Below are 25,011 nucleotides of genomic sequence, written 5' to 3' on the forward strand. Positions count from 1 at the left end.
GGAGGGGTTTTACCAACACAAATCTTTGCTGCAGCTGCAGATCCTTCCACCCTGTCCCACTGCGTCCCTTGGTCCCCAGTGCCACCCCTCGGGCTCTGTCCAGGTTCATTTTGGGGTGCAGGAGCAGGACCACTCCTGCCTTTCTCCTGGAGGCTTCACCTGTGGGATTTCAGCGCTGACCTTTCCCCAGCCCCACCTTTCCCTGCAGCTCTCTGGGTGTGTCCCTGGCCTGCATTCCCCAGACCTGGGAATTCCCAAGCCCCGGAGGCCACGCAGGGACCCTCGGGGGACAGGCAGGGACACGTTGTTCCAGCTCGTGTTTGTGCTGAAGCTTGGCACCACCTCCCAAAAATGTGCTGGGTGCTGCCAGAGCTCCCTGCTCTCGCTCCTGCTGCCAAGAATGCTTTTCCAGACAAGGACACATTCCTTGGGGCCACGGGAAGGATTTTGAGAGGGACGAATTTCATCCTGCTGGACCTGGGGGACAGGAGTTGGGGACCCTCAGGGGGATGCACAGCCCCGGTTTTGCTGAGCTGGGACATCTCCAGGGTGTGGGGACTGCTCCAAACACAGCACACTGGGCTTGGATTGGTCACACTTTGTCCCCAAAAATGGTGACAGGGAGGTGGCAGCTCCAAACAGAGCACAGTGATGCTGACAGAGGCTTGGATTTGTTCCACTTTGTCCCCAAAAATGCTGCCCGGGGAGGTGGCAGCTCCCAGTGCCTCCCTGGAGCGGGAGGAGCTGAGCTCTCCCAGCATTTGGCTTTTCATCCCTGAGGCACTGGGACCTCCTGTCCCCAAACCCCCTGGGACCTCCTGTCCCCAAACCCCTCTGGGATCTCCTGTCCCCAAACCCCTCTGGGATCTCCTGTCCCCAAACCCCCTGGGACCTCCTGTCCCCAAACCTCACTGGGACCTCCTGTCCCCAAACCCCTCTGGGACCTCCTGTCCCCAAACCTCACTGGGATCTCCTGTCCCCATCTCCTGTCCCCACCTCCTGTCCCCATCTCCTGTCCCCAAACCCCCTGGGATCTCCTGTCCCCATCTCCTGTCCCCAAACCCCCTGGGATCTCCTGTCCCCAAACCTCACTGGGATCTCCTGTCCCCATCTCCTGTCCCCAAACCCCTCTGGGACCTCCTGTCCCCAAACCTCACTGGGACCTCCTGTCCCCAAACCCCCTGGGACCTCCTGTCCCCAAACCTCACTGGGATCTCCTGTCCCCATCTCCTGTCCCCACCTCCTGTCCCCATCTCCTGTCCCCAAACCCCTCTGGGATCTCCTGTCCCCATCTCCTGTCCCCAAACCGCCCTGAGACCTCCTGTCCCCATCTCCTGTCCCCAAACCCCCTGGGATCTCCTGTCCCCATCTCCTGTCCCCAAACCCCCTGGGACCTCCTGTCCCCAAACCTCACTGGGATCTCCTGTCCCCATCTCCTGTCCCCAAACCCCCTGGGACCTCCTGTCCCCATCTCCTGTCCCCAAACCCCTCTGGGATCTCCTGTCCCCATCTCCTGTCCCCATCTCCTGTCCCCATCTCCTGTCCCCAAACCCCTCTGGGATCTCCTGTCCCCATCTCCTGTCCCCAAATCCCCCCATGCTGGGTAGGACAGGACTTCCCTGGGTCCCTTTGTGTTCTGGGGGTCCCAGAGCCCACCCTGCCTGTGGGGGAGGGGAGGGCAGCCCCTGTCCCCTGTGTCACTCCCATCTCATCCCAGTTTGGTGATGCCACCAGCTCATGGTGGCACGTCCCAGGTGAGGGCCACAGCTCCACTTTGGTGGCACAGAGGGGCCCCAGCACCCCCTGGGAACCCTTTTGGGGGGGTCACTGTGGTTTCAGGGGTTCCAACCCCAATTTCCATTCCCTGGAGGGATCCCAGGGCTCTGAGGGTCCTGCCCTGCTCTGGGGGGGTCTCAGTGCTGGGGACACGGGGGACAACCCAGCCAGGGCTGGGAGATCCCACCAAGGTCAGAATGGGCTCCAAGCAGACGGATCCAGGTGGGATTCCTTGGATAAAGGGAATATTTTGGGTTGGAAGCTTCTTTTAAAGGCCATCAACTCCAACCTCCAGCATGAGCAGGGACATCTCCACCGGATCAGAGCTCTGTCCTTCCTCACCTGGGATATTTCAAGGGCTGGGGCATCTAACTCCTCTCTGGGCAACCTCTCCCTGTGCCTTATCACCCACAAAACACAAAATTTCTTCCCTAGATCTCTTCTATCTATTTCTATACAAAAGAAATAGATAGAAGAAATAGAGGGAAGAAATATTTTTTATATTTCTATAGAAAAAAGATAGAAATATAGAATATCTATTTCTTCTTCAAAATAAAAATATAGATCTATTTTTTCTGTATAAAAATATTCTATATAAAAATATAGTAATATAGAATATCTATTTCTTCTTCTATATAAAATATAAAATATCTATTTCTTCCATATAAAAATATAGAATATCTATTTCTTCTTCTATATAAAAATATAGAATATCTATTTATTTTTTATAAAAATATAGAATATCTATTTCCACTTCTATATAAAAATATAGAATTTTTATATCTTCTTCTATATAAAAATATAAAATATCTATTTCTTCTATATAAAAATATAGAATATTTATTTCTTCCCTATTTTTCTTCCACTTTTATACTCTAAATCTGCCTCCTTTTAGTTTAAATCCACCACCCCTCATCCTGCTGCGATCTCACTCCCTTCTTTCAAACCCCATTTTGGCCACAGCAGCGGGGCCGTGCTGGCTCCAGCCCCGCACCCGGGGGATGCTCGGTGCTGCGGGACCGGGAATGGTCCGGGAATGGACCGGGAATGGTCCGGGAATGGTCCAGGAATGGACCGGGAGTGGACCGGGAATGGACCGGGAACGGTCCGGGAATTGTCTGGGAATGGTCCGGGAATGGACCGGGAATGGACCGGGAATGGTCCGGGAATGGACCGGGAGTGGACCGGGAATGGTCCGGGAATGGTCCGGGAATGGTCTGGGAATGGTCCGGGAATGGACCGGGAATGGACCGGGAATGGACCGGGAATGGTCCGGGAGTGGACCGGGAATTAACCGGGAATGGACCGGGAATGGACCGGGAATGGTCCGGGAATGGACCGGGAATGGTCCGGGAATGGTCCGGGAATTAACCGGGAATGGACCGGGAATGGTCCGGGAATGGACCGGGAATGGACCGGGAATGGTCCAGGAATGGACCGGGAGTGGACCGGGAATGGTCCGGGAATTAACCGGGAATGGTCCGGGAATGGACCGGGCGGCTCCGGCCCGGCACGGGACACACGTGGCCGGTGCCACGAGGATGCTCCGTGCTGCTGCTGGGGGGGCTCTGCCCCGGGGATCCCGTTCCCCGCTGTGCTCGGAGGGATGCGGGACCAGCACGGCACTACCGGGGAGCTGCTGCCCGGTACCGGCAAGAACCGGGGACACCGGGAGTGGGGTACCGCGGCCGGGGGACGGAGGGGATGGCTGCTTCCTTTCGCTCTTTTTTCAACCTAAAGAACGGAAGCGGAGGTGGAAAAAGCCGCTCGCTGTCCCGCCCTCGCTCCGCCTCTAGGCGTTACCGCCTCCGGTTATATAACCCGGCCGCGCCGGTCCCGCCCGCACCCCGCCGGCCGCTCGCACCGGGCGCCATGTTCGCCGTGAAACCGAAAGCCGTCATCGGCTTCAACCTCTACTGCGGCGGCTCCCCGGCGCTGGGGCCCGGCGGGCCGGGGGAGCGCCCGGAGCCCGCGGCCGCCGCCGCCGCCGCCTCGGAGCCGCCCCGCGACCGCTCCGGGGCCGCCGCCGGCCGCGCCGACTCCCCCCGCGCGCTGATTGGCCGAGGCGCGGCGCCCCGCTCGCTGATTGGCTGCGGCGCGACTCTATGGCGCCCCGAAGAGGAGCTGGACGGATGCGACCCCGAGCCCGAGCGCGGCCCCGCCGCGGATTCGCTGCCCGGGACCCCCCCGGGGCCTCCGGACGGGCTCCGGCAGGATTCGCTGGAACTCATCAGCCGCTATCTGCGGGAGGTGGCCGGAGAGGCGCAGCCCAGCTCTAAGAAGCTTTTTCTGGGTCTCCTGGGTGGTCCCGGCCGGCCGGGCTCGGCGGGGGATGCGGTGATGGAGAAGGCGCTGGAGACGCTGCGGAGGGTCGGCGACGGCGTCATGAGGAAACACGAGCTCGCCTTTCAAGGTGTGTGTCCGTCGGATGCTCCGGGAGGAGGTCGAGACCCCCGTGCTCTCCGTTGGGCCTGTCCCGGTGCCCGGAGCGGGTTTGGGGCCGGCGGTGATGCCCTCGTGGCCGGGGTCTCGGCCGGGTCATCGATGGCTTTGGTTCGGAAGGGGTTAAATAAAAGCGGTTGGGAAGCGCTCAAAAACGAAACTGAACTTTGTTCCGTGGGGACGAGGAAAAGCCGCTGTTGGTGTGTGCAGAGGAGATAATCTGGTTACAGATTAGCCCCGGGTCCTCCTCGCGTCCCCCTCGGCTCGGGCTGACTCTGCAAATAACCCCGAGCGGCCAAAGATTGGGGAGCTCAGGATTTTCAGATCCTCATCCCCCCAGTTCAGGTGCAAGGGGATTTTTGGGCAATGTTCTCATAGAACCATGGAATGGTTTGGGTTGGAATAGACCCAAAAACTCATCCAGTGCCATGGCAGGGACCCTTCCACCATCCCAGCCCTGTCCAACCTGGCCCTGGGCACTGCCAGGGGCAGCCCCAGCTGCCCTGGGAAATCTCTTTTCATGTGTTTAATCCCAAACGTCCAAAGATTGGGGAGCTCAGGATTTTCAGCTCCTCACCCCCCCAGTTTAGGTGCAAGGAGATTTTTGGTGGGGGGAATTCTGCTGGGTGATGAGCTCATAGAACCGTGGAATGGTTTGGGTTGGAATAGACCTTAAAATTCATCCAGTGCCAAGGGCAGGGACCCTTTCCACCATCCCAGCCCTGTCCAGCCTGGCCCTGGACACTGCCAGGGGCAGCCACAGCTGCTCTGGGAAATCTCTTTTCATGTGTTTAAAGTGTCCCAAAATTAATGAGCTCAGGATTTTCAGCCTGCCCAGTTTAGGTGCAAGGGGATTTTTGGTGGGGGGAATTCTTTTGGGCAATGTGCTCATAGAACCATGGAATGATTTGGGTTGAAATAGACCCAAAACCTCATCCAGTGCCATGGCAGGGACACTTTCCACCATCCCATCCTGGCCCTGGGCACTGCCAGGGATCCCAGATTTCTCTGGGAAATCGATTTTTGTGCATTTTCCCCCCTTCTGCAGGGTCCTGAAGCAGCTGTAAGGATTTGACCCCCAGTGCCTGGCCTGGGGATGAACTGGAAAGGAGAAGTGACCGGTTTGTGTCACTGGTTTTGTGTCACTCAGGCTCGTTTGGGGCTGGTGCTGGCATTTGGATCCCAGGTCAGGATGGAGCCCAGCAAAGGGCGGTGTCTGCATTTCCTGCAACACTTTTGGGGTTCCTGCAGCAGTTTTGGGGTTCCTGTAGGGTGTTAGGGTGCAGCTTCCTGCAGCAGTTTTGGGATTTTAGGATGCAGGTTCCTGTAGCACTTTTAGGGTTCCTAGGGGGTGGTCAGGGTGCAGGTTCCTGTAGCAGTTTTGGGGTTCCTGTAGCAGTTTTGAGGTCCCTGCAGCAGTTTTGGGGTTCCTGGGGTTATTAGGGTGCTGTCTGGTGAAACACCTTCCTCCTTGCAGGATGTGCCATTTTCTCAGCTCGTCCCTTTTTTGGTTCCTTTCTTTTTTGTTTTATGACACAAAGAGCTTCGGTTTCATTCTTAGCTGTGCTGTGGGAAAGGCCGTGGGATCAGTTCCTGTGCCCCAGTTCCCAGTGGGACCAGTTCCTGTCCCCAGTTCCTGGTGGGAAAGGCAGAGGGATCAGTTCCTTTGGGATCAGTTCCTGTGCCCCATTCCCTGTGGGATCAGTTCCTGTGGGATCAGTTCCTGGCCCCAGTTCCCAGTGGGATCAGTTCCTGCCCCCAATTCCTTGTGGGATCAATGGGATCAGTTCCTGGCCCCAGTTCCCTGTGGGATCAACTCCTGTGGGATCAATGGGATCAGTTCCTGTGCCCCAGTTCCCTATGGGAGCAGTGGGATCAGTTCCTGTGGGATCAGTTCTGACCCCAATTCCTGTGGGATCAGTGGGATCAGTTCCTGTGCCCCAGTTCCCAATGGGATCAGCTCCTGTGGGATCAATGGGGTCAGTTCCTGTGGGATCAGTTCCTGTCCCCAGTTCCCTGTGGGATCAATGGGATCAGTTCCTGGCCCCAGTTCCCAATGGGATCAATGGGGTCAGTTCCTGGCCCCAGTTCCCAATGGGGTCAGTTCCTGTGGGATCAGTTCCTGTGCCCCAGTTCCCAGTGGGATCAATGGGATCAGTTCCTGTCCCCAGTTCCCAGTGGGATCAATGGGATCAGTTCCTGTGGGATCAGTTCCTGCCCCCAATTCCCAGTGGGTTCAGTTCCTGGCCCCAGTTCCCAATGGGGTCAGTTCCTGTGGGTTCAGTTCCTGGCCCCAGTTCCCAATGGGATCAATGGGGTCAGTTCCTGTGGGATCAGTTCCTGGCCCCAATTCCCAGTGGGATCAATGGGGTCAGTTCCTGTGGGATCAATGGGATCAGTCCCTGGCCCCAGTTCCCAGTGGGATCAATGGGGTCAGTTCCTGTGGGTTCAGTTCCTGGCCCCAATTCCCAGTGGGTTCAGTTCCTGGCCCCAGTTCCCAGTGGGATCAGTGGGGTCAGTTCCTGTGGGATCAGTTCCTGGCCCCAATTCCCGGACATTCCTGGGGGATGACTCTGGGCAGGAATGTCGGGGCTGACTGGGCCCGGGTGGTTTCCTGAGTGAGGAGGAACTGCCCGGGGCGGTTTCCTGTGCCTCGAGCAGGAGCCCAGCGCTGACGGGGACGGTGACGGGGACGGTGACGCCTTCGGCCTTTGGCTCTGGCAAAGCCTCGCCCTGGTGGCTCCTGCCTGGCCGGGCACTGCAGGGCGAGCTGGGCACTCTGCTCTGCCAGGCACAGCTAAAATGAATTAAATAATTTAAAATTAATTAAAAATTTAATTTAAAATTAAAATTAATTTAATTATTTTAATTTATTTTAAATTATCTTCTTATATATATTTATTTGTATAGAAATTAAATTTTCAATTATTTTATTCATTGAAATTATTTTTATTTTATTTTAATGTAAATTATTAAAATTATCTTTTTATATATATTTATATTTTTATAGAAATTAAATTTTAAATTATTTTATTCATTAAAATTATTTTTATTTCATTTTAATGTAAATTATTTTAAATGATCTTAATTTAAATTACTTGAAATTTAAATTATTTTATGATTTAATTTAGATTGTTTTATTAATTAGAATTATTTTTATTTTATTTTAATTTAAAGTAAAATTTCACTATCCCAGGGTGCTCCAAGCCCTGTCCAACACTCCCAGGGATCCAGGGGCAGCCACAGCTTCTCTGGGAAATCTGTTTTAATGTATTTAATTTTAAGCATTTTAGCTCAGGAGTTTCAGATCCTCACCCCCCCCAGTTTAGGGGATGTTTGAGGCTGAAATGGGGCTGGGGAAACACACGGGATGTTTTAGGCTGAATTATTTTAAAATAATTTAAATTATTTTTAATTTAATTTAAATTATTTTATAATTTAAATTAAATTATTGTATTATTTTTTAATTTTTAAAATTTAAATTATTTTGAAATTATTTTATTCATTAAAATTATTTTTGTTTCATTTTAATTGAAAGTATTTAAAATTATTTTATTCATTAAAATTATTTTGATTTAAATTATTTTAATTTATTGAAATGATTTTTAAATTATTTTTGATTTAATTTATTCTATTTATTTAAATAATTCTATTTATTTTTATTATTTTACTATTTGAATTATTTTTTTAAGAATTATTTTAATGAAAATGAAATTTCAATTACTAAAATTTAAAACTGGGGATACATCTGCCTGGCTTTGGGCGCTGCCCTTGCTCTCTGCCCTCCCCAGGCTGAGGTTTTGCTGTGGAAACCTTGACACACAGGGGAGTGTGACGTGCTCAGGCACCACAGCTGCCCCCGAGCCAGGAAAAGGAACTCAAATGTGCCAGGGGCTGGTTTTTATCTGGCCCAGGTGAGGGAGGGCAGCAGAGCCCATTCCCCATCCATCCCTGGGGGGTCCCACCCTCTCCCTGCCCCTCTGGGGGTGTTTGGCTGCCCCTCAACCTCGGGTGGTGGGGAGGATGAGAGTTTGACAGGAAATCCTCACAGATCTGTGTGCTTGGCAGAAAGGTTTTGAATCTGGAGTCCAATGAAGGTGTAGAAATGAAAGCAAGTTTTGATATAGAAAAAAAAAAGAATTGCAGAGCCAGTCTGACTGGATAAGCAAGGAGGCCAAGGGTATTTTATGTTGGTTAGAAGGGGTTTGTATGGCTTAGAGCAAAGGATAAACCCACCCCAGACAAGAAGATGTTTTTACCAAGCACAAAGATTCCACAGGCAAACAAGGCAGCAAAGTTGCGAATGTTTCAGCCAAAAGGTCTCAGAATTTTCCCCTGCAAGAAAACTGAAAAACAACTTCTGGCTTAAACTGTAATGTACTGACTGTTAGTGATTGGAGAACAGTAACATGGATATGGTAATTATAGCAGTTATGATGGGCTAGAGATAAAAGTTAAGGTATAGATTGGTTCTACTGTGTGAAGATGCTCAGCAGAGAAAAGTTTATAATGCAATGTAACCAAAAGGAAAGTTTATAAAGCATTGTGAGCAAAAGGAAAGTTTATAATGCATTGTAAGCAAAAGGAAAGTTTATAAAGCATTGTGAGCAAAAGAAAAGTTTATAATGCATTGTAAGCAAAAGGAAAGTTTATAATGCATTGTAAGCAAAAGAAAAGTTTATAATGCATTTTTAACCAAAACCAAAGGGTCTCCAGGCCTGCCTGCAGCTGGAGCTGACAGCTGTGGGCACAGCTCTGCCACCCATGACATGTTGGAGGTTCTAAACTGCAATTTTGGAGAGCTGCCTGGGGTCCTGCATCCCTCATTCAGGCTCTTACACTTGGGGCTTTTTCAGGGATGCTGAGGAAGCTGCAGATCCAGCAGGAGGAGGACCTGCAGTGCGTGGTGGAGGTGGCAGCCCAGATGTTCAGCGATGGTGTCACCAACTGGGGACGCGTGGTGACCCTCATCGCCTTCGGGGCCTTCGTGGCCAAGCACCTGAAGAGCATCCAGCAGGAGCAGAGCATCAGCAGCCTGGCTGGGATCATCACAGACGCCCTGGTCTCCTCCAAGAGGGAGTGGCTGGAGAGCCAGAGGGGTTGGGTGAGTCACAGTTCCTGGGAATTCCTGAGCTTTCCCAACATCCCGGCCTTTTCCTGGTTCTGGGCTGTGTGGCAGTGCTGGCTCACTGTCACCAGGGGGGTTGTGGGGCTTTAGGATCCACTCAGCATGAGCTGCCTGAAGTGGTTTGAGATAAAAAGCACTTTTTGGAGTGTTCCTGCCCAGCCTGGGGGCAGCATTCCCAAAATCAGGGCAACCCTGGGAGGGCTGGGCTGGCCCTTGGCTGCTGGGGTGGCTGAAATGGGGCTGGGGGAGCACAGGGGATATTTGAGGATTAAATGGGGCTGGGAATGTTTGAGGATTAAATGGGTCTGGGGGAGCACAGAGGATGGGCAGGATGCAATGGGGCTGGGGGTGCACAAGGGCTGTTTGAGGCTGAAATGGGTCTGGGGATGTTTTAGAATGAAATGGGGCTGGGGATGAGCAGGATGCAATGGGGCTGGGGGTGCACAAGGGGTATTTGAGGCTGAAATGGGTCTGGGGATGTTTTAGGATGCAATGGGGCTGGGGGAGCACAGGGAGAGCATTGGGGGGGTGTTTTAGAATGAAATGGGGCTGGGAATGTTTGAGGCTGAAATGGGGCTGGGGGTGCACAGTGGAATGTGCAGGATGCAGTGGGGCTGTTTGAGGCTGAAATGGGTCTGGGGGCTGTGCCAGGCAGGCTGTCCCCCATCTGACCATCCCTCCTCTCTCTCCCAGGAGGGCTTTGTGGACTTTTTCCGCGTGGAGGACCTGGAGGGCACCATCCGGAACGTTCTGGTGGCCTTCGCGGGGATGGCCGGCCTGGGGGCCAGCCTGGCCTACATGATCCGGTGAGCCTGGAGCTGCCCAGGACAGATCTGGGGAGGATTTTGGGAGGACTTTGACTCCCTGGGGCTGCACAGCTCCCCTGCTCCCTCTGAAGCTGGACTTGAGTGACCCCAGGAGGACGTGGAGCTGTCCCCAGAGCCCAGCTCGTTGCTGAGGAAGAGGAAGGTGTGATCCCAGCTGATGGATGGAGGATTTGTGGCTTTTGGAAGAGTTTTTCCTCTCTGCTTCCCTCACCAGGATGGTGCTGGGGGAGCTCAAGTGGACTTGGCTGCACTTGGATCCCAGAGGAAACCATCTCCAGCAGCTCCTCCTGGGCTGGGCGAGGCAGCTGAGCCTGGAGCAGATGTTTTGAGGCTTGTGGTTGTGGGTTTGGTTTTTTTTTAATTTTTTTTTTTTCTGGAAATAGCACCTTCTGCTGCCTCTGCCCTGCCTAAACTCGCAGCTCTGTTGCTCTGGAGCAGAAGCACTGCATGCTGGAAATGTTGTGCCAGCCTGCACCTGCAGCCAGGTGCTGCCAGGGAGTGCCAGAGCTGTGCCAGACCCGGTGCCACGGAGCTGGAGCCCTGCCCAGCCCCTTCCCTCCCCATGGGACGGGCGTTTGGAGGGGCTGGGGGTCACCCCCAGCTCTGTCCTGGCCCCAGACAGCCTTGGCTGCACACAGCCAGTTCAGAAATAGCAACTGCATTTTGTAATTATGTAAAAAAAACCCCAGTGGGCTGGGGAGGATGTAGAAAACCTGTAAATGTCTATAAATCTGTAGAATATATACATTTTTACAGAGCTGACGATACAAAAAGGAGGAATTCATTCTGAATGTGGCTTCATTCCTGATGGGAAGCAGCGTTTTCGTGGCAAAGCCTGGTCTCCACTCCAGCCCTTCCCCTGGGAGGGTGACAAAGGGTGACGAGCAGCAGTGGCCTGGCTGTGACCACGGCTGGCTGGCAGCAGCTGATGGTTCTGTTTTGCTTTTAAATCTTTTTTTTTTTTTTGGTCTCTCTGGGTGGGGGTGGGGGAGCTGTGGAAGTTCATTCTGGCCACTTCCTTCTCTCCCCTTCCTCCTCCTCCTCCTCCGAGCCATGAGCTGGACAGAGCTGATGGTTGAATGTAGAATGTTCTGGGCTGCCCACGAGGGGATTTTGATGCCCAAGGGGCTCCTTGCCCACCCCTGGCTCTGGGGGGCTGCACTGGTGGGGCCCCATGGGGACCCTCCTTGTCCCCAGGTGTCCCCTGGGGCCTGGGCCAGGCCCAGCTCAGCCCTGGTGCTACAGCCAGGCCCTGCTTGTGTGCAGAACAAGCTGTAGTTTGGTCAATAAATGTCTTTTTTTTTCTCACTCCTCTCCTACCAAGCTTGTTTCCCCCCAGCCAGGGGCTCTCGTGCTGCCCCAGGATTGCTGGAAAAGCCTCTGGGAGCTGTGGAGAAGGGCTGGGGGTGTCTGGTGTCACCTCTGGTGTCACCTCTGGTGTGGGTGTGGGTGGGGAGAGCCCCTGAGGCTCCTCCTGCACAATTTGGGCTGTGCCACCCCCTCAAAAGGGGACCTGCAGCCTTGGGGACGGGGACACTGGGACATGGCCATCCTCATTCCCATCTCTGTGGGGTTTTAATCCCAGAATTCCAGGTTGGGTTGGGTTGGGAGGGACCTTCAAGCTCATTTTTTTCCACTTCTGACCATGGAGCTCTTCCAGGTTCCTCCAAGCTCCTGTCCAAACAATTCCAGGGCTGGGGAATTCAGGAATTCTCTGGAAAATCGGTGCCAGGGCCTCACCCAGCACTGCTGCAGTTTTTAGATGTCATTTTCCCCTTTTTAGACGTCATTTTCCTCCCTCTTTAGGGGATCCCTGTACCCCCAGACCTCCCCTGCACCCCAAATTCCCATCCCTGCAGCTTTTGGGTGGGTGGCAGAGGCAGAATCCTGCCCCAAAATCCTCTGGAGAGGAAAAATCCTGCCCCAAAATCCCCTGGAGAGGCAGAATCCTGCCTCAGAATCCTCTGGAAATGCAAAATCCTGCCCCAGAATCCTCTGGAAATGCAAAATCCTGCCCCAAAATCCCCTGGAAATGCAAAATCCTGCCCCAAAATCCCCTGGAGGGGCAAAATCCTGCCCCAAAATCCCCTGGAGAGGGAGAATCCTGCCCCAAAATCCTGGAAATGCAAAATCCTGCCCCAAAATCATCTGGAAATGCAAAATCCTGCCCCAAAATCCTCTGGAAAGGAAATATCATGTCCCAAAATCACCTGGAGGGGCAAAATCCTGCCTCAAAATCCTCTGGAAATGCAAAATCCTGCCCCAAAATCCTCTGGAAATGCAAAATCCTGCCCCAAAATCATCTGGAAAGATGAAATCCTGCCTCAAAATCCTCTGGAAATGCAAAATCCTGCCCCAAAATCCGGGCCTGGCCCACCAAGCCAGGCCCTGGTTCCCAAACCAAGCCCGAGTGACTCAGCCCAGAGTGCAGAACGCTGCTGGGTGTGGGTTTTCTGCTTTCTTTGGGGTGGTTTTTGTTTTGTTTCGTTTTGTTTTTCCGGTTTTTTGGGGGGTTTTTGGTGTTTTTTGGGTGTTTTTTTCAGTGCTGCGTCTGTGGGGATATTTTGGGCCTGTTTGGGTGCAGCGGGGCCTTCATGCAAAAGTTGCCATGGAAACATGCAAAGGGAGGATGGGGGGGTTTGGGGGGGCTCAGGGGGTTTTGGGGTGCAGGGGGAGCTCAGGGTGGGGGGGACTCCCAGGGGGTTGGGGTGGGGGTGGAAGTTGGGGTGCAGGTGGCTCCTAAATTTCAATGTGGGTGCCTGGGAGGGGTTTGGGGTGCAGGGGAAAATTGGGGTGTTGGTGCCTTACAGGGTTTTGGGGTGCTGGTGGCTCCTAAATTTTGATGTGGGTGTCTGGGAGAAGTTGGGGTGCAGCTGAAAGTTGGGGTGCAGGTGGAGGTCAGGGTGAGGGCAAATTCCAGGGTTTTGGGGCGTTGGTGGCTCCTAAATTTGGGTGTGGGTGCCTGGGAGGGGTTTGGGGTGTTGGTAGAAGTTGGGGTGCAGGTGGAAATCAGGGTTTTAGGGTGCTGGTGGCTCCTAAATTTCGGTGGGGATGCCTGGGAGAAGTTGGGGTACAAGTGGAAGTGGGGGTGCAGGTGGCTCCCAGAGGTTGGGGTGCAGGTGGAGCTCAGGATGTCGGCGAATTCCAGGATTTGGGGTGCAGGTGGCCCCTAAATTTGGGTGTGGGTGCCTGGGAGGGGTTTGGGGTGTTGGTAGAAGTTGGGGTGCAGGTGGAAATTGGCGTGCAGGTGCCTGGGAGAAGTTGGGGTGCAGGTGGAGCTCAGGGTGTTGGTGCCTCACAGGATTTGGGGTGCTGGTGGCTCCTAAATTTGGGTGCAGGTGCCTGGGAGGAGTTGGGGTGCAGGTGAAAGTTGGGGTACAGGCGGCTCAGAGAGTTTGGGGTGCAGGTGGAGCTCAGGGTGTTGGTGCCTCACAGGGTTTTGGGCGTTGGTGGCTCCCAGGTTTGGGTGTGGGTGCCTGGGGGGTTTGGGGTGCAGGTGGAGCTCAGGGTGCTGGTGGCTCTCAGGGTTTTGGGGTGCACATGGCTCCCAGGTTTGGGTGTGGCTGCCCGGGGGGTTTGGGGTGTTGGAGGTGGCTCCCAGGGGATGGGGTGGGGCAAGTTGGGGTGCAGGGGGGGTTGGGTGTGGGTGCTGGGTGGGGCGGAACTGGGGTGCCAGGGCCTGGAGGAGTTTTGGGGCACCTGCAGCAGTTTTGGGGTTCCTGGGGGTTATTAGGATGGGGGTTTCTGTAGCAGTTTTGGGGTTTCTGTAGCAGTTTTGGGGTTTCTGTAGCAGTTTGGGGGTGCAGGTTTCTGTAGCAGTTTTGGGGTTTCTGTAGCAGTTTAGGGGTGCCTTAAGCAGCAGTTTTGGGGTGCAGGTACTTGTAGCAGATTTGGGGTTTCTGGAGCAGTTTTGGGGTGCTTTTAGCAGCAGTTTTGGGGTTTCTGCAGCAGTTTGGGGGTGCAGGTTTCTGTCAGTTTTGGGGTTTCTGTAGCAGTTTTGGGGTGCCTGTAGCAGCAGTTCTGGGGTTCCTACAGCAGCAGTTTTGGGATATAGGTTCCTGTAGCAGTTTTGGGGTGCCTTTAGCAGCAGTTTTGGGATTTCTGCTGCAGTAGTTTTGGGATGCCTGTAGCAGTTTTGGGGTGCCTTTAGGAGCAGTTCTGGGGTGCCAGCAGAGAGGTTTCGAGGTGCCTGTAGCAGCAGTTTTGGGGTGCTTTTAGCAGCAGTTTTGGGGTTTCTGCAGCAGCAGTTTTGGGGTGCTTTTAGCAGTTTTGGGGTGCCTGCAGCAGCAGTTTCGGGCTGTGTTTCCTGGAAGCCGCCTGGCCCCGCCGATAACCCGGAGCTTTCCGGTTCCGCACCCACCGGGGCTTTTCTCAGAAGCCGCCGCCGCTTCCCCGAACTGGGCTGTAAATAAGAGCTGGGGGAGGGGAAGGGGGAGGATTCACCACCAAAAATTCAAAATTCAACTGCTGCAGAAAGGGGGGGCGGGGGTGCTGCAGCTTGCGACACCCCAACACCTGGCCCGGCTGCTCGGGGGCTTTTGGGGTGGGGGAATTTTGGGGAAGCAGCTCCGAGCCCGGCCCCGAAAAATCTCTGAGGAGGGGTTCATGCAAATGCACAAAAATCCCCCAAAATACCCAAATCTGTGCTCATTTTTGGGGTTTCTGTCACGCTCCAGGTGTGGGGTTTTCCCCCGGGGAGCTCTGGGATGTGGGGGGGGCTCAGAGATTTCATTTTTTGGGGGGGTCGCTGCCCTTTCCCCCCTTTTATGGGGATCCTTGGGATCCTTTGACAGGGGATCCTTTTAGGGGGGGGTCCTTGGGGAGACCCTGGAATTTGGGGGGGACCCCGCCCCAAGACAGAGATGCTTTATGGGGAGAGGGGCTGCCTGGAGCCCCCTCCATGGCAGAGAAGTGACCCTGGCGTTTTTGGGGTGCGGGGACCCCCCCAGCTCGCCAGGATTGTCCCTGCGGGGAGAGGAAGCGGGGGTGGGGGGGGTGACTCATTTGGGCTGAGATGACGAAGATTTGGGGTATTTAGGGCTGGGTTTTGAGGAGTGGGCGGGTGTCACTGCGCCGGGGGGGGCTGGGGGCCCATCCTGACTCCCCCCCCGCAGTGGGGTTTTGTCCCCCCCGTTCCTTTTCCAGGAATTCGGGTGCTCCTGGCACCCCAAATCCCCTTCCCTGCCTCCCGAGCCTGGCGTTGGGCACTGGGCTGCTCCATGAAGGCTCCTCCTCCTCTTCCTCCTCTTCCTCCTCTCCCGGACTCCCAGCCCCCCCTGGCATGAGGGTTATGTGGGGCGCAGGGGATGTTTGGGGGGGATTTAGGGGCTATGAGGGGCACAGAGGGTGTTTATTGGACGCGGTTTGTGGGGATTTAGGGGTTATGGGGGACATAGGGGGTGTTTGGGGGGGATTTAGGTTTCTGGGGGTACGGAGGGTATTGAGTGATGCGGTTTGGGGGGATTTAGGGGTTATGGGGGACATAGGGGGTGTTTGGGGGGGATTTAGGTTTCTGGGGGTACGGAGGGTATTGAGTGATGAGGTTTGGGGGGATTTAGGGTTCTGGGGGCAAAGGGGGAGTTGAGTGGATGCGGTTTGGGGGTGTTTGGGGGGGTTTAGGGGCTGTGGGGGGCACAGGGGTGTGGGGCAGGGCCCGGGGCAGTGGGTGCGGGGCAGGGCCCGGGCAGTACCGGGCAGTACCGGGCAGTGGGTGCGGGGCAGTGCCGGGCAGAGGCAGCGGTGACTCAGGCAGGAATGTGCTGGCAGCACACGGCGTTCCTGTGCCGGTGCCACCGCCCGGGCACGGCCCCGCAGTCACTGACCCCGCACCCGCTGACCCGGTTCTGACCCGGTACTGCCCGGGCCCTGCCCCGCACCCACTGCTCCGGTACTGACTCGGTACTGCCCCGCACCCACTGCTCCCAGGGAGCTCCCAGTGCACCAGAGGCGGTACTGGGGTCCCGGACCAGAAGCGGTACCAGAGGCGGTACCGGGGGGTCTCGGACCAAAGGCGGTACCGGGGGGTCCCGGGCCAAAGGCGGTACCGGGGTCCCGGACCAGAGGCGGTACCAGAGGCGGTACCGGGGGGTCTCGGACCAAAGGCGGTACCAGAGGCGGTACCGGGGGGTCCCGGACCAGAGGCGGTACCGGGGAGTCCCGGAGCAGAGGCAGTACCGGGGGGTCCCGGACCAAAGGCGGTACCAGAGGCGGTACCAGAGGCGGTATCGGGGTCTCGGACCAAAGGCGGTACCAGAGGCGGTTCCGGGTGGGGGGGTCTCGGACCAGGCCGGCCCCACCCCGCACACGGACCGCCCGGAAGGCGCTGCCGCCGCCCGGTGGCCAAAGGCCGATACTGCACCTCCGGCTCCGCACATGCGCAGTGGCGCTGTCACCACTCGCCGGTACCGGCACCGCGGGGCTGAGGGGCCCCGGTACAGGCCCCGCGGGGTTGAGGGGCTCCGGGGGCTGCCGCCGGTACCGCCGGTGCCTCCCGCTGAGGAACGGCCGCAGGTGCTGCCCCGCCCGGGCCGCCCAGAGCCCAAAGCGCGGAGCGGCAGCACCGGTGCCGCCCTCGGGCCAGCGCCGCTGCTGCCGCCTCGTGGTGAGAGCGCGGTACTGCAGGGGCCGCACGGGGTGTGAGGAACGCGGCGGGGACCCCCAGGATGGGGAGGGGGCGCCCCCAGACCCCTCATCCTGCCCCAGACCCCTCATCCTGCCCCAGACCGCTCATCCTGCTCCCGGGATGGGGAGAGCAGCTGCCCCAGACCCCTCATCCTGCCCCCGGGATGGGGAGAACCGCACCCCCGGACCGCTCATCCTGCCCCAGACCCCTCACCCTGCCCCAAACCGCTCACCCTGTCCCAGACCGCTCATCCTGCCCCCCAGGATGGGGAGAGCCGCACCCCCAGACCCCTCATTCTGCCCTCCCAGGGACAGCAGCGCCCCCAGACCCCTCAGTTCCCTGCTCAAAAACCACAACGAGGTTTCCCATGGAACCTCCCCCGCTTTCCCTTCCTGCCCTCCTGTGGCTTTGGCTGCAGTGGACCAGGGGGTTCCTGCTCTGGAGGGCTGAAAAGGAAGTTTGGAACTTTCTGCTGGGTTTTTGTTTTTGCTTGTTCCTCTTTCAGGATACAGACCTCAAACAGTTCCCTCAGCAGGGGCAGCTCCCTGTGAGCAGGGACAGCACCCCAGAGATCCTGGAGCTGTGTCAGGGAGGTTTAGGATGGATTATCAGGGAAAGGTTCTTCCCCCTGAGGCTCCCCAGGGAATGGGCAGAGCCCCAGGGCCGCCAGAGCTCCAGGTGGGTTTGGGAAATGCTCCCAGGGTGGGATTTTGGGGTGTCAGTGCAGGGCCAGGGGTTGGACTGGGTGATCCCTGTGGGTCCCTTCCAGCTGAGATTCCAGGATTCTGGGACTCTCCCAAGTGACAGCCCAGCCCCTGGACCCTCAGTGACCCCACAGCTCAAGGGAACCCCCTCCCCAAATTCCACACCTCAGTTCTGGGCCAGAGGCTCCCTTGGCTCCTGCTGAGCTCCAGCACCCTGCTCACCCTGCCAGGAGCTGCCCTCCTCCTCCTCACTCCCAGGACAGCATTCCCACAGGAACCTGTGTCTAGAAATCCACTTTATTTGGTTGAAGACAAAGTCAGTGATGGAGAACTCGGAGCCAGCAGGGCCCCAGATCCCTGTGAGAGCCCCGAGGAGCCCCAGGCCATGGGCAGCAGCTGGGATCCAGCACCTGGGCTGCACCTGCCCTCCAGGGCCCCACAGGACACACCTGAGCTTGAGCAGTGCTGGGACTGGCACTGGGTGTCCCTTGTGTCCCAGCAGGAAGGGGGAGCAGGGAGGAGCTGGGATGTGCTGGGAGCAGGAGAGGGGCTGGAGCCAGCCCTGGGTGTGGCACTGGAGCCAGGCCTTGGCCAGCAGTGGTTGTATCCCTTGGGAGAGGAGGAGGAAGAGGAGGAGAAGGAGAAAAGGAGGAGGAGGAAGGTAAGAAGAGGAGGAGGAAGAGAAGGAGAAAAGAAGGAGGAGGAGGAGAATAAGAAGAGGAAGAAAAGGAGAAAAGGAGGGGAGAAGAAGAGGAGAAAAGGAGGAGAAGAAGAAGAAGAGGAGGAGGAAGAGAAGGAGAAAAGGAGGAGGGAGAGGAAGAGGAGAAGGATTTTCCTGACGAAACTCCCCCCCTCCATCGTTTCCCTTTGCTGCGTGTATCAGGAAAAATCCGGGCAGGGAGTGCAGGAGTGGCAGTGGGGAGGGGGACACGGGTGAGGTGGGCACCTGCAAGTGTCCCCTGGTCCCCTCGGGGGGCAGAGGGGACGCAGAGAGGGCGGCAGCAGCCACGGCCACTCCCGGGAAGGGAATCGGGGAATCCCGGGAATGGGAGGAGCCCGGAATGGGAGGGGAGGATCCCGGGGGTCTCCCGGCCCGGCCCCTCAGTTGATGGGCTCGTACTCCGAGTAGCGCCTCCTCTGTGCCAGCAGCACCAGGCAGCTGCCCAGCAGCAGCACGGCCAGCGGGGTGCCCAGTGCCACGGCCGCGATGGAGATCACCAGCGGCGAGAAGGTGTCCCTGGGGGGCTCCCCAAAGCCCAGCAGCACCGACCTGCGCGGGGGTGGCACGGATCAGGACAGGGGTGGGCTCTGTCCCATGGCTGGGAGCCCCAAAGCTTCCCCACCCCAGAGGGTCAGGCCAGGGAGAGGCTCCTCAAGGAACTGTGGAGCCTTTGCTGCAGGATTAGAGGGGAACTCTGACTTTGGAATAGAGATTGCTACTGAATAGAGAAACCCTGTGACCTGCCAGTGCCCAAACTGCACATCCTTAGTGACCAGCAGCATCCTTGCAGACCCCTCTGCACAAGCAGCATCCCCTCAGACCCCTCAGCACATCATTATTGACCAGCAGCATCCCCTCAGACCCCTCTGCCCATTGTTAGTGACCAGGAACATCCTTTCTGACTCCTCTGCACATCATTAGTGACCAGCAGCATCCTTTCAGACCCTTCAGACCCCTCTGCACATCTTTGGTGACCAGGAACATCCTTTCTGACTCCTCTGCACATCATTAGTGACCAGGAACATCCTTTCTGACTCCTCTGCACATCATTAGTGACCAGGAGCACCTCCTCAGACCCCTCTGCACATTGTTAGTGATCAGGAACATCCCCTCAGAGCCCTCTGCACCAGCAGCACCTCCTCAGACCCCCCTCACTCACCAGCTGAGGCACCCCAGACCCCCTTCACTCACCAGCTGGGGTACCCAGACCCCCCTGACTCACCAGCTGACCCCCTCACTCACCAGCTGGGGTACCCCAGACCCCTCAGACCCCCCTCACTCACCAGCTGAGGTACCCAGACCCCTCAGACCCCCCTCACTCACCAGCTGAGGTACCCCAGACCCCCCTCACTCACCAGCTGAGGCACCCCAGACCCCCCTCACTCACCAGCTGAGGTACCCCAGACCCCTGAGACCCCCCTCACTCACCAGCTGGGGTACCCAGACCCCCTCACTCACCAGCTGAGGTACCCAGACCCCTCAGACGCCCTGACTCACCAGCTGAGGTACCCAGACCCCCTGACTCACCAGCTGAGGTACCTCCTCTCCTGGTACACGTGTCCCTCCTCTCCCCCAAAGGACACGTTGAGGACGCTGACGGTGCAGGTGCTGCCCAGGCTGTCCCCAAAGAAGGCCTGGAGCAGGCTGGCCCCGGGCAGGCTCCCGTTGGCCACCTGCAGCCCCCCTGCCCTGCACTGGATGCCGTCCTCGCGCCGAGGGCTGGGCGAGCCGTAGGCGGCCGCCTTCCACTGCAGGAAGGACAGGGGGCAGCTGCTGTTCGGGGCCTCGGCCACCAGCGACAGCTCCTGCGGGACAGACACACGGACAGGGGGTCACCCCGGGGCAGGAGCACAGGATTCCCGTCCATCCTGTTAATGGGTATTGAGCTAGCTAATGGACTGATAGTAGATTAATATCAATTCTATTAATGGATATTGATCTATCTAATAGATTGATAGTAGATAAATATAAATTCTATTGATGGATATTAATCCAATAGATTGATATTAGATTACTATAAATTCTATTAATTGATCTAATAGATTGATATTAGATAGATTTATATCAATTCTATTAATGGATATTAATCAATCTAATAGATTGATATTAGAACGATTAATATAAATTCTATTAATTGATATTAATAAAACTAATAGATTGATATTAGATATCAATTAATAGAATTTATATTAATCGATCTAATAGATTGATATTAGATTAATATCAATTCTATTAATGGATATTAATCTAACATATTAGATTAGACAGATTAATATATATATTAATATTATATTAGACAGATTAATATAAATTCTATTAATGCATAATAATCTAATAGATTGGTATTAGATTAATATCCATTAATAGAATTGATAATCTATCTAATAGATTTATATTAGCTAGATTAATGTTAATTAATAGAATTTATATTAATCTATCTAATAGGTTGATAATAGATTACTATAAATTCTATTAATTTATATTCATCTACCTAATAGATTGATATTAGATAGATTACTATAAATTCTATTAATTGATATTAATCTATCTAATAGATTGATATTAGCTAGATTAATGTTAATTAACAGAATTTATATTAATCTATCTAATAGGTTGATAATAGATTAATATAAATTCTATTAATGGATATTAATCTATTTAATAGATTGATATTAGCTAGATTAATATAAATTCTATTAATGGATATTAATCTATTTAATAGATTGATATTAGCTAGATTAATATAAATTCTATTAATGGATATTAATCTAATAGATTTATATTAGATTAATATAAATTCTATTAATGGATATTAATTTATCTAATAGATTGATATTATATAGACGGATATTATATAGAGTAATATAAATTCTATTAATTGATATTAATCTAATAGATTGATATTAGATTAATATCAATTAATAGGATTGATATTAACCTATCTAATAGATTGATATTAGCTAGATTCATATCAATTCTATTAATTTCTATCAATCTATCTAATATCAATCTATTGGACAGATGATATCAATGAACATATTGATGAATTGATCCGTCAGCTGCCCCAGGGCCCTCCCGGCTCACCTGGAAGACGCTGGGCGTGTACTCATCGTCGATGGAGCTCCGGGCCCGCAGGCGCCGCGCCGCCCCCGCGGGCTCCACCGCGGCCAGCTGGAGCAGGAACCGGGAGCCGTTCCCGCGGGGCAGCACCCCGGCCAGGATGAACTCCAGCTGCGAGCTGTCTGCCGTGTGCAGCAGGCTGGGCAGCGGCCTGGCACGGCCACCGGCCTCGTAGGCTGTCACCTGAGGGGACACGGGGACAGCCAGGGACAGGGGGCGACAGCCAGGGACAGGGGGCGACAGCCAGGGACAGGGGGCAGAGGGACAGCGAGGGACAGAGGGACAGCGAGGGACAGAGGGACAGCGAGGGACAGCGAGGGACAGAGGGACAGCAAGGGACATGGGGCAAAGGGACAGCGAGGGACAGTGAGGGACAGAGAAACAGTGAGGGACAGGGGGACAGGGACAGTGAGGGACAGCGAGGGACATGGGGCAGAGGGACAGTGAGGGACACAGAGCAGGAGGACAGCAAGGGACAGAGGGACAGTGAGGGTCAGGGGGACAGCGAGGGACAGCAAGGGACAAAAGGACAGTGAGGGACACGGGGCATAGGGACAGTGAAGGACAGTGAGGGGCAGCAAAGGACAGTGAGGGACCAGGGGACAGTGAGGGACAGGGAGACAGTGAGGGACAGTGAGGGACAGCAGGGGTCAGAGGGACAGCAAGGGACACGGTGCAGAGGGACAGCGCCTGCCACCTGGGCAAGCTCTCTGCCCCCTGGACGTGTCCTCTGCCCCCTGAACAAGTTCTCTGCCCCCTGGACCAATTCTCTTCCTCCTGGATGTGCCCTCTGCCTCCTGGACATGTTCCCTGCCCCCTGGATGTGCCCTCTGCCTCCTGGACATGTCCCCTGCCTCCTGAACTGCCCTCTGCACAAGTTCTCTTCCCCTGGACATGTCCCCTGCACCCTGAATGTGCCCCCTGCACCCTGGATGTGCCCCCTGCCCCCTGGAACTGTCCCCTGCCCCCTGGAACTGTCCCCTGCCCCCTGGATGTGTTCCCTGTCCCCTGGACGTGTCCCCTGTCCCCTGGATGTGCCTCCTGCAGGTGCCCCCTGGATGTGCCCCCTGCACCCTGGATGTGCCCCCCGGACATGTCCCCTGACCCTTGGACATGCCCCCTGCCCCCTGGATGTGCCCCCTGCCCCCTGGATGTGTCCCCTGCCCCCTGGATGTGCCTCCTGCAGGTGCCCCCTGGATGTGTCCCCTGCCCCCTGGATGTGTCCCCTGCCCCCTGGATGTGTCCCCTGACCCTTGGACATGCCCCCTGCCCCCGGATGTGCCCCCCGTCCCCTGGATGTGCCCCCTGCCCGTGTCCCCAGCCCCCGGCCATACCCGGAATGCCAGGCTGCCATTGGCGAAGGCGCCGCCGGGGTCGGTGGCCGGGACCCCCCTGAGCTCGGCCGTCAGGGCCGTGTGGTTCAGGGTGTGGTTGAGGCTGTCCCAGGAGAACTCGGACAGGTCGTAGGTGGGGTAGAAGAGCTCTCCCAAAGGTTTGGCCTCGCTGAACTCGAAGAGCTGCAGGGAAGGGAGGGGAGAGGGGCTGGGAGCACCGGCAGGATGGGAGATTGTGCTGTGATCCAGGGAACGGGGCACAGCTGCCTCAGCCAAGCAGCTCAGACACTTCCCTGGATGGGAATGGGAATGGAGGGGATTTCCCTGGAGCTGGGAAGCTGCCCAGGGACCCTCTGCACCCCCAGCTGTCCCAGAGCAGCCCCTTGCCAGCAGTACCTTGGTGAAGACCACAGCCGAGGAATAGACCACGCTGTCGGGAGGGTCGATCCAGACGGCCCCAGCAGGACTGGGTGACAGCAGCTGGGTCCAGTTGACCCTCAGGGCACTGCTGGGGCTCCGCGTGGCCACCAGGAGCACAGAAGGGGCCCCGATGCTGCTCCACACGTAGTGCAGGCTGTCCTCAGGCCCCACCGCCCGCACGTGCAGCAGGTTCACAGAGGAGCTGTTCCAGCCAGGGTTGTACTCCATGGACACCTGTGGGGCAGGGACAGGGCTGGAGGTGGCTCCTCCCAGCATGGAGGACAACCCCAGCATGCCGGGAGGTTGGGACATTGCAGCTGCCTCTGCTCCCGTGACTCTGCAGCCCTGGTGTTGCTCAACACGCTCGGTCAGCATTTCACAGCTTTGAGCTGCTTCCCATCCTAATGGCCCTTCCCTTCCACGGCCCCTTCCCATCCTAATGGCCCTTCTGTTCCACAGCCCCTTCCCTTCCACAGCCCCTTCCCATCCTAATGGCCCTTCTGTTCCACAGCCCCTTCCCATCCTAATGGCCCTTCCCTTCCACAGCCCCTTCCCATCCTAATGGCCCTTCTGTTCCACAGCCCCTTCCCATCCTAATGGCCCTTCTGTTCCCCAGCTCCTTCCTATCCCACAGCCCCTTCCTTTCCCACCCCACAGCTCCCTCCCATCCCACAGCCCCTTCCCATCCCGTCCCACAGCCCCTTCCTTTCCCATCTCACAGCCCCTTGCCATCCTAATGGCCCTTCCCTTCCACAGCCCCTTCCTTTCCCATCCCACAGCCCCATCCCATCCCATCCCATCCCATCCCATCCCATCCCATCCCATCCCACAGCCCCTTCTTTTCCCATCCCAATCGCCTTTCCCACCCCACGGCCATGCTGGTCCCACTGGATTAGGACAAAGGGACAGAGATGGGTGGCCCTGGGACCTGTCGCTGCAGGACAGGGGTGCCAGGGCGGGGTCACCCAGGACAGAGGGAGGGCTGGGTCAGCTCCAGCCCCACGTGGGAGCCCCCTTTCCCCCCAAACCCCTCAAGGCTGGGGCCCAGAGGGTCCAGCCCAGCCCCTGCTCCGGACAGGATCCCCCGAGAACACAAACTATCCCAGAAGTTTCTATCCCACAAACTATCCCAAAACTTTCTATCCCACAAACTATCCCAGAAGGTTCCCTTCAGCACGAGCAAGAACTTCTTAACGCTGAGGGTGCCAGAGCTGCCCTGGGCGAGCACAGTGTCCCACCCGCAGCCACCTGGATGTTCCTGGGTGTGTGACCCCGGTGTCCCGGCACTCCGAGATCCCAGGAGGGGACACGGGGGGGTCTCATCCACCGCCGCAACGCGGGACGAGTTCCGCGCCCGGCCCCCCCAGCCCCGGTACCGCCGGTCCCTCCGGTACCCTCAGCCCCGGTACCCTCAGTCCCGGTCCCGGTAGCCCCGAGCCCCGCTCACCTTCCGGCCCCGCTCGGCCCCGGCCGCCGCCAGCAGCGCCAGCAGCGCCAGCCCCGCAGCGGCGGCCATGGCGCCACCGGCCCCGGCCACGGCTCCGCCCCGGAACCGCCTCGGAACGGCCCGGGAACCGCCCAGGGACCGCCTGGGGAACGCTGGGAACCGCCCCAGGACCGCCTGGGAACCGCCCCGGTACCGCCCCAGGACCGCCCCGGTACCGCCCCAAGACCGCCCGGGAACCGCCCCGGTACCGCCCGGGAACCGCCCCGGTACCGCCCCAGGACCCCCCGGTACCGCCCCAGGACCCCCCGGTACTGCCCCAGGACCGCCCCGGTACCGCCCCAGGACCGCCCGGGAACCGCCCCGGTACCGCCCGCGAACCGCCCCGGTACCACCTCAGGGCCGCCCCGGTACCGCCCCGCGCGGTAAAGGAGCCCTTGTGAGCGCCGCTGGGTGCGGGATGCGGATGGAGA

General features: G+C 56.4%; 2 protein-coding genes across 2 annotated transcripts; one reads left to right on the forward strand and one right to left on the reverse strand.

The window, feature by feature from the left end:
- Window positions 1–3,635: 3,635 nt before the first annotated feature.
- On the forward strand, window positions 3,636–11,481 carry MCL1 (MCL1 apoptosis regulator, BCL2 family member). Its single transcript, XM_036398118.1, has 3 exons — window positions 3,636–4,189; window positions 9,075–9,322; window positions 10,040–11,481. Exons 1-3 carry the CDS (start codon window positions 3,649–3,651, stop codon window positions 10,154–10,156), a joined length of 906 nt encoding a protein of 301 aa, XP_036254011.1. The 5' UTR covers window positions 3,636–3,648; the 3' UTR covers window positions 10,157–11,481.
- A 6,301-nt stretch (window positions 11,482–17,782) lies between these two features.
- On the reverse strand, window positions 17,783–24,617 carry GLMP (glycosylated lysosomal membrane protein). The gene is made up of 6 exons (XM_036398149.2): window positions 24,542–24,617; window positions 23,071–23,328; window positions 22,675–22,857; window positions 21,305–21,523; window positions 19,748–20,025; window positions 17,783–18,769 (listed from the first exon to the last, which is right to left on the reverse strand). Exons 1-6 carry the CDS (start codon window positions 24,608–24,610, stop codon window positions 18,601–18,603), a joined length of 1,176 nt encoding a protein of 391 aa, XP_036254042.1. The 5' UTR covers window positions 24,611–24,617; the 3' UTR covers window positions 17,783–18,600.
- Between the last annotated feature and the right edge of the window lie 394 nt (window positions 24,618–25,011).

Source organism: Molothrus ater, chromosome 29 (assembly GCF_012460135.2).
Source record: "Molothrus ater isolate BHLD 08-10-18 breed brown headed cowbird chromosome 29, BPBGC_Mater_1.1, whole genome shotgun sequence".
In the NCBI taxonomy this organism is placed as follows: domain Eukaryota; kingdom Metazoa; phylum Chordata; class Aves; order Passeriformes; family Icteridae; genus Molothrus; species Molothrus ater.

Excerpts from the sequence above, each read along its gene's own strand:
- MCL1 (XM_036398118.1), top strand. The coding sequence starts at position 3,649 with ATGTTCGCCGTGAAACCGAAAGCCGTCATCGGCTTCAACCTCTACTGC. Across the intron at positions 4,190-9,074 it reads ACACGAGCTCGCCTTTCAAG|GGATGCTGAGGAAGCTGCAG; the intron begins GTGTGTGTCCGT and ends GGGCTTTTTCAG. Across the intron at positions 9,323-10,039 it reads TGGAGAGCCAGAGGGGTTGG|GAGGGCTTTGTGGACTTTTT; the intron begins GTGAGTCACAGT and ends TCTCTCTCCCAG.
- GLMP (XM_036398149.2), bottom strand. The coding sequence starts at position 24,610 with ATGGCCGCCGCTGCGGGGCTGGCGCTGCTGGCGCTGCTGGCGGCGGCC. Across the intron at positions 23,329-24,541 it reads GGGCCGAGCGGGGCCGGAAG|GTGTCCATGGAGTACAACCC; the intron begins GTGAGCGGGGCT and ends CCTGCCCCACAG. Across the intron at positions 18,770-19,747 it reads GAGAGGAGGTACCTCAGCTG|GTCGGTGCTGCTGGGCTTTG; the intron begins GTGAGTCAGGGG and ends ACCCCCGCGCAG.